The sequence below is a fragment of the Littorina saxatilis genome, linkage group LG15 (genome assembly GCF_037325665.1).
Source record: "Littorina saxatilis isolate snail1 linkage group LG15, US_GU_Lsax_2.0, whole genome shotgun sequence".
In the NCBI taxonomy this organism is placed as follows: Eukaryota; Metazoa; Mollusca; class Gastropoda; order Littorinimorpha; family Littorinidae; genus Littorina; species Littorina saxatilis.
The window spans coordinates 9,517,465-9,524,964 of record NC_090259.1 but is presented as its reverse complement, the minus strand read 5'-3'; the positions used below and the strand labels follow the sequence as shown (position 1 = coordinate 9,524,964).

At 42.5% G+C, this 7,500-nt stretch overlaps 1 protein-coding gene across 1 annotated transcript in view; it reads left to right on the top strand.

Annotated features, from left to right (window-relative positions):
• The window catches only part of LOC138948062 (notch homolog 2 N-terminal-like protein A), a 27,701-nt gene extending 21,019 nt beyond the window's left edge, over positions 1-6,682 (top strand). Inside the window, exons 3-6 of the mRNA XM_070319591.1 lie at positions 4-134; positions 962-1,096; positions 2,396-2,600; positions 4,892-6,682. Of these exons, the coding sequence (XP_070175692.1) occupies positions 4-134; positions 962-1,096; positions 2,396-2,600; positions 4,892-5,066 (646 nt within the window). The 3' untranslated portion in view covers positions 5,067-6,682. The remainder of the gene's footprint in view (positions 1-3; positions 135-961; positions 1,097-2,395; positions 2,601-4,891) is intronic.
• Positions 6,683-7,500: the final 818 nt, after the last annotated feature.

Genomic DNA, 7,500 nt, shown 5'->3' with positions numbered 1-7,500 from the left:
CAGTTGTGGAGAGAATTACATAGGGGAGTACTGCCAAGATAACAACCCCTGCAACGACAGATGTATGAACCATGGGACTTGTGTCATCCATGACCCAGACACTGAACCCAGAGCGAAATGCATCTGCCCTTTAGGTATGGTATTTCTCTTGTGCGTGTGTGTGTGTGTGTGTGTGTGTGTGTGGACATGCACGGGAGTAAAAATCAGTGTGTGTTGACACTTGACAGAGGTGTGAACCATGTGACTTGTGTTGATGTTATCCATGTCCTAGACACTGAACCCAGACCAGAGGTATGAACCATGGGACTTGCGTTGATGTTATCCATGTCCTAGACACTGAACCCAGACCAGAGGTATGAACCATGTGACTTGTGTTGATGTTATCCATGTCCTAGACACTGAACCCAGACCAGAGGTATGGTATTTCTTTCTTTTGTGTGTGCGTTTGTGTGTGTGGACAGATGTATGACTATGAAATATGGGACTTGTGTTATCCATGACCTAGACACTGGACCCAGAGCGAAATGCATCTGCCAAATAGGTATGGTATTTCTCTTTTGTGTGTGTACGTGTGTCTGTATGTCAGTGTGTGTGTGTGTGGACAGATTTATGAGCCATGCGACTTGTGCTATCCATGACCTACACACTGATCCCAGAGTGAAATGCATCTGCCCAATGGGTATGGTATTTCTCTTTTGTGTGTGTCTGTATCAGTGTATGTCAGTGTGTGGGGACACATGTATTCATGAACTATTGGGCTTGTGTTATCCATGGCCTGTTACTGTGTCAGGCACCTAACCAAGAGGGGAACGCATGTGCCACATAGGTAAAAGTATTTCTTGCATTTGTGCGTGTGCGATTGCATAAATTTGTATTCTGTTTGTGTTTTAAACTATTGTTGATTTAAATTCTGTTCTGTGCTATTAAAAGCTATAAAGTGAAAATAAACTTTTTATTACAGGGTTTAACGGTACGTTATGTGAGATCATCAACCCCAACAGTATCTGCTACGATAGACCGTGTCTGAACGGAGGAACGTGTGTCAACCAGAATACGTTGCAAGACTACATCTGCCACTGTCAGAGTGGGTTTAGAGGTAAGTACGTGAGTATTGGTGTTAACTGGTAATTACCGGTATTTTACCTGCTAAAATGAGAAATATCGGGTGGAAAATTGACTGCCTTTTGATTTTTAGAACTACCGTTTTTTTCGCTGGTAAAACAACATAGGTAACCAGTTCTCTGAGTTAGACTCTTACTGGTTTCAATGACCAGCCTTCCAGTTTTTTTTCTGGGCAGTTTGCATCATAAAAGTGTGTGTACCTGTTTGAAAAAATACTTGCGCCATCACTGTAAGTATCTTATCCTTCAACACTGTGTTCCCCCCCATCCTTTGAGAACCTTTAAAAACCTGAGAAAATAAGAAATTCCTCCGAGGTAGGAAAAACACCCCCGTTGGTCAAAGGGAAATAACCATTCTCACTGCCACCAACTGAGAAGGTTATTTCCCTTTGACCATTAATATCTCCCTCTATAAGTCCTTGTAGAATCTTAATCCACCAATAACTCCCTAACCGTGTGTTTGACTGGTCCCAATTTTTGTAAGGACCGTCTCAGGAATGTATAGAACCTGTTCACCAAGTTTGGTGACGATCGGTCCGTTCATTCTTGAGATCTATATGCGAACACAAAAAAAAACAACAACACATGGAGCGAATCCTAATCTTAATCTTAATCCACCAATAACTCCCTAACCGTGTGTTTGACTGGTCCCAATGTTTGTAAGGACCGTCTCAGGAATGTATAGAACCTGTTCACCAAGTTTGGTGACGATCGGTCTGTTCATTCTTGAGATCTATATGCGAACACAAACAAACAAACACATGGAGCGAATCCTATACACACCCCAGTAACGGGGGTGTAAAAAAGGCCTTGAATGGGAGTCTAATTATGGAGGTAAATTTACAGTGTTTATATAGAGGAAATCTTGAAAATGACGTCTTAACAAGAGGGGGGGGGGGGGGGGGGGGGCAACAGGGGGTCTTAATCTGTATTGTAATACTAATGGTGAGACTATTAGGACTTTGTTTTTACTGGTTTTGCATTGGAAAAAGCAAGTTGTCATGACCTGAAATGTCCAAGAATGAATCGATCCAACAGCTAGTTTGAATAGTCAACAAAATCATGATTGTCAGGAACTTTAAGCTGTGAGTATAACTGCTTATAGCCATCTTTATGAGCGGACCGTTTCATAATATTACACTGAATAAACTTTCTCTCCCGTGGGGAAAATAAAGTTAGTTTTGAGTTAAGTCGTATTTGCACGAGTGTAAGTTTTTTAGTTGGCATGTAAAGCTCCGTTATCTCACAGTTTTCCCATTGTGTTATTTTTGCAGGAGATACCTGTGAACTGGAAGACTACTGTGCCTCCAACCCCTGTCGCAACGGAGCCACATGCAACGCGCGAGAGAATGACTTTGATTGTAGCTGTCGGCCGGGGTTCAAAGGTCGTCTGTGCACTCAAGATGTGGACGAATGTTCTGAGACTCCAGGACTGTGTCAGAATGGCGCCACATGCATCAACAAAAATGGATCGTACCAGTAAGTTATTTTGTTGGATTTTAATTAAGTACATGTACAGTTTTTGCTTGAAATTACATGTGATTTATTTTTTATTGTATGTGAATGAGACATTGACGAATGGTGGTTTTGTTCCCTGAAATTTGATCATGAACAAAAATATCCAGATGATTATGAACGTGGAGAAAGGTGACGTTTTTATGTCTGTGTCACAAATGACATTACATAGTAGATGTGTCCTCTAATAAATTAATTCAGCAAAACGTCTCACTCTGCACTGAGAAAGCAGTCAGACTGGAGATGAAATGTATAATGTGACCAAGTAAAAGTGGTTTTTTTAACCATGTACAATCGTAGATAAATCGGTGCTGGAGCAATCTGTGTGGTTCTTTTTTTTGTTTTTTTTTGTTTTGGACCCCAGTTGCATGCAAGGTTGCTTCAACCCATCTTTTTTTGCCTCTTTCTTTTTTTTTTTCTTTCTTTTTGGGCGGTGAGCATATCCTTCTTCATTGGTCTTTTTTTAATTTTTTTTTCTTCAATGAAATTTTAATTTTGTTTTCTTTTGCATTACAGGTTACATTTCCATTAAATTACTTTTTAATTCAACAACAATCTAACTAAGGACAATGGGGATACACCTTTCGTAGCGCAAGTTCTTGTTGAAATACAATTTCCAATGGAATATGCGATTTAGTTTTCTTAACTTTGCTAATGCACATTTTTGCTATCAATAAAACATGGTTAATTAACGCTGATTCCTGACATTTTTCGATTCCGAATAATACATCTGTAATAGACAATAAGAAAGCCCGACCTGTCAGACTGTTCAAATTTTTTTCAATATAAGTCCAAAACCTTCTAATTCGGGGACACTCATAGAAAAAGTGTTCCATGACATCCAAAATATGTGGGCATTCGTTACAGTTTTTTGTTTGACTTACTTTCATTTTATGTAATAAAATATTGGTGGGATATAAATTGTGACAAATTTTCCATTGCAACACACGCAGGCGCACTTCTTTTGTCACCTGTCGTGGCAACAACCACGTCTGTTCGACAAAAACAAAATCTAGTTTTCTTTTCCAAAAATCGATTGCATGAGATTTTTCAATGCTATAATTCCGTTTTTTCTTTAAATATAACTTAATTAACTTGGGTTTGCTTTTAAACACATTCAATTCATCATCAATTATATCTACATTAACTATATGTGCTGGGTTGTCTACAATCCAATCTTTCCATTGTTTTTGGAATTGCATTCATCCAACCATGTACAATCTTAGATAAATCGGTGCTGGAGCAATCTGTGTGTGGTTCTTTTATGTTTGCATTTATTTTGCTTTCAAATCTTGCATTTATGTATTTTTGTAACTGGATTTTTGGCCTCTGCAGACCTGGAAACCCATACGACTTCGGCGTATTTTGTACGCATTATTGTCTAGAATACGAGCAGTGCGGTCAGTGGAAAAAGACACGACGAGAAAAAATTCCTAGACTACTTTTCTTCACAAGCGCAACCTGAAGTGGATCCCGTATTTTGAAACATGAGCACAGTTTTTGTCAGTAAACATTGAAAGAAGCATTTGTTTTAAATGTATTGGTAAACTTAATTAACAGAGCGACGGTCGCATGTGAAATAAGTTTGAATCATTGATGTTCAAATGCTGTGTGGAGTACGCTCATTTTTTTTAAAATAGACCAAGTTTGCTTGAGAATACTCCAAGTGCAAAACAAGGGTTTCCAGGTCTGCCTCTGCAGCGATGGCTAAATCGTACGCCCGGTCGCCACGGGCAAGTAAAAAATCCGCCCGCTAGTAGAAACCGTCTGGCAAATCGCCAGGCTGGACAATGAAAATTCTGGTCAAATGCGACCCTTTTGGTTGTAATATCGAGTTTTAAAGCCATATGAACACTGCAGATCAACTGTGGTATAAACCGGGCCAAGGAAATTTCTACCCGGCTAGTCTTCTTCTTCTTCTTCTCGATCGCTCAGACAGGGACTCCGGAACTTCTGATGAAGTCTGCAGTACAGCGAAGACTCCGCAGGTTGCCGAAGATCTTCTCCTGAACTGGTGTGTCAGCAGACCATATTTCTGCTCGTAGTTTTTGGTGGATTGGACAGTGTTGGAGGAGGTGTTCCACTGTCATGTCTGCGATGCCACAGTGGCATACAGGCGTGTCCCCAATGTGGAATTTTGAGAACGTCTGCAGTGACTTTCTTGAAGTTACGCGCCCGGCTGGCGAGTTACAATTTTGAAATTTGTCCATCCCTGCTCTGTTTCCTTTCTACATGTATGTTGTCTTTTGTTCCAGGTGCAACTGCACGCCTCAGTACACAGATACCCACTGTGAAGTAGAGTACATTCCGTGTGCACCCAGCCCGTGTTTGAACGGAGGGAGATGCGAGACATCAGGAGAACTGGATTATACCTGCAAGTGTCCGTCTGGTAAGTCAATTTTGATTGAATTTTGTGAAAAAGGAAGATGAGAAATCGATGCCTGAATTATAGGGAGAATGGTAGTGGGGGTTGTAAAGGGCATTTTGCATCACTAGGCCAACCGTGCCGTGATCGGGAGGTCGTGGGTTCGAACCCCGGCCGGGTCATACCTAAGACTTTAAAATTGGCAATCTAGTGGCTGCTCCGCCTGGCGTCTGGCATTATGGGGTGACTGGTTGGTCCGGTGTCAGAATAATGTGACTGGGTGAGACATGAAGCCTGTGCTGTGACTTCTGTCTTGTGTGTGGCGCACGTTATATGTCAAAGCAGCACCGCCCTGATATGGCCCTTCGTGGTCGGCTGGGCGTTAAGCAAAAAAAAACCACCAACATTTTGCATCCTAATACAGTACAGCCCCTGCATTTTAAGACTTGTTTTAAGACCTTGTTAATTTTCAGACCTTGCTTGTTGAGATTTTCCCTGCATAACGTCTAAAAGTAAACCCCCAATCTGTTTGTTTGTTTGTTTGTTCGTTCATGGGCTGAAACTCCCACGGCTTTTACGTGTGTGACCGTTTTTACCCCGCCATTTAGGCAGCCATACGCCGCTTTCGGAGGAAGCATGCTGGGTATTTTCGTGTTTCTATAACCCACCGAACTGTGACATGGATTACAGGATCTTTTTCGTGCGCACATGGTCTTGTGCTTGCGTGTACACACGGGGGGTGTTCGGACACCTAGGAGAGTCTGCACACAAAGTTGACTCTGAGAAATAAATCTCTCGCTGAACGTGGGGACGAACTCACGCTGACAGCGGCCAACTGGATACAAATCCAGCGCGCTACCGACTGAGCTACATCCCCGCCACCCTCAATCTTAAGACTCCCTCCTTTTTAAGACGAGCTTTTTGGAGGTCTTAAAATGGGGTTCCACTGCAAGGTTTGAATGAAAAAATGGAGGCAAGTGTTCGATCCTGTTCTTTTTGAAGAAGCTAATGAATGTTCTTATCTTGCACATGAACTACACTTTTGCTGCCTTAGAAGAATTGTAAATAATTCAGGCATTTATTAAGTTTTTAATTTGAACATTGTTTTGATATTTGTTTGTATGTTTGTGTGTTTGTGTTGTGGTGTGTGTTTGTTGATATGATGTATGTTGTTTGTCTGTGCGTTCATTTGTATTTTCGTCTTGGTGTGGCATTGGGTTGGTTGGCTGTGGCATTGGGTTGGTTGCTTGGCTGTGACATTTGGTATGTTTGTTAGCATTGGGTAGGTTGGTTGGCTGGTTGTTTTGACTGTATGGTCAGTTGGATATGCAATGCTGACACAGTTTATGCGGAGGGGTTGGTTGAAAGTTAATACTTACAGAGAAAACGGTACTCACGTGCGGCATAACTTGTTGCTGTGTGCATAATTACGATAACAGACACCCTCAGAATCGAGATGAGTTACAGAAAAGAGCACACTACATGCATGCAATTACGAGCGTCACATTCCAGGAAGATGTCTTACGATCACTGACCTGAATTGTTAGGTTTTCCCCAATGTCTTTCATATGGTCTGTGTCGTTGTGACTGTGTGATAAGATGCACAACAGGGCATTGTTCTCCATGATCAAACAAAGATGCATGTCATACGGTCACTGACTCCAATGCCCCCCCCCCCCCCCCCCGCACCCCATCACCCGTGTGAACAACTACAACAACGACATCATCTTCTCCTCGTACAGGAAACGACTACGACAACCTCCACCACTAACGTCGCAGCAAGGACTTCACGCGCGCGCGCATACACACACACATGAACACAAACACACGCACGCACGCACACACGCACGCACACACAAACGCACACACAAACGCACAGGCACACACATACACACACACACACACACTCACACCACACCACACCACACACACACACATACACACACACACACACACACACACACACACACACACACACACACACACACACATACACACACACACACCCTCCTCCTCCTCCTAAAAAAAAAAGATGACGTGTTTGTCAGTAGCAGAATGCTTTTTCCGAGCTGCAAAGAGCTAAGCGTAAACATTCATATGACGCGCATAAACATTCTATACCCAGGTGCCTGATGGCATTACAATATCTAGGCGGCATCCCTTCTGTCTATTAACCCATATATATCTTACGAACGTGCGTGTATACTTTTTGTACTCGCGTGCTTTTTCTCAGTAGTCACTGTACAACCTAGAGTCGGTCGGGGTGCGCTTTTGAGGTCGCAATGACTTGCGTGTCGTAGGTGGGGAGGTAGTGTTTAGCACGTGTGGAAACTACACTGCAAGGATATTCACTATCTATTGTATTGTGTGAATTGTATGTTTGTAACATCGCAAATGCTGCAGCGTAGACTTGGGGTGCATTTTTGAGGACGCGGTTCTGAGGGGTAGGTGAGGGAAAAAAGATGTGGGAGGGGAGGAAGGGGGGGGGGGGGGGAGGCG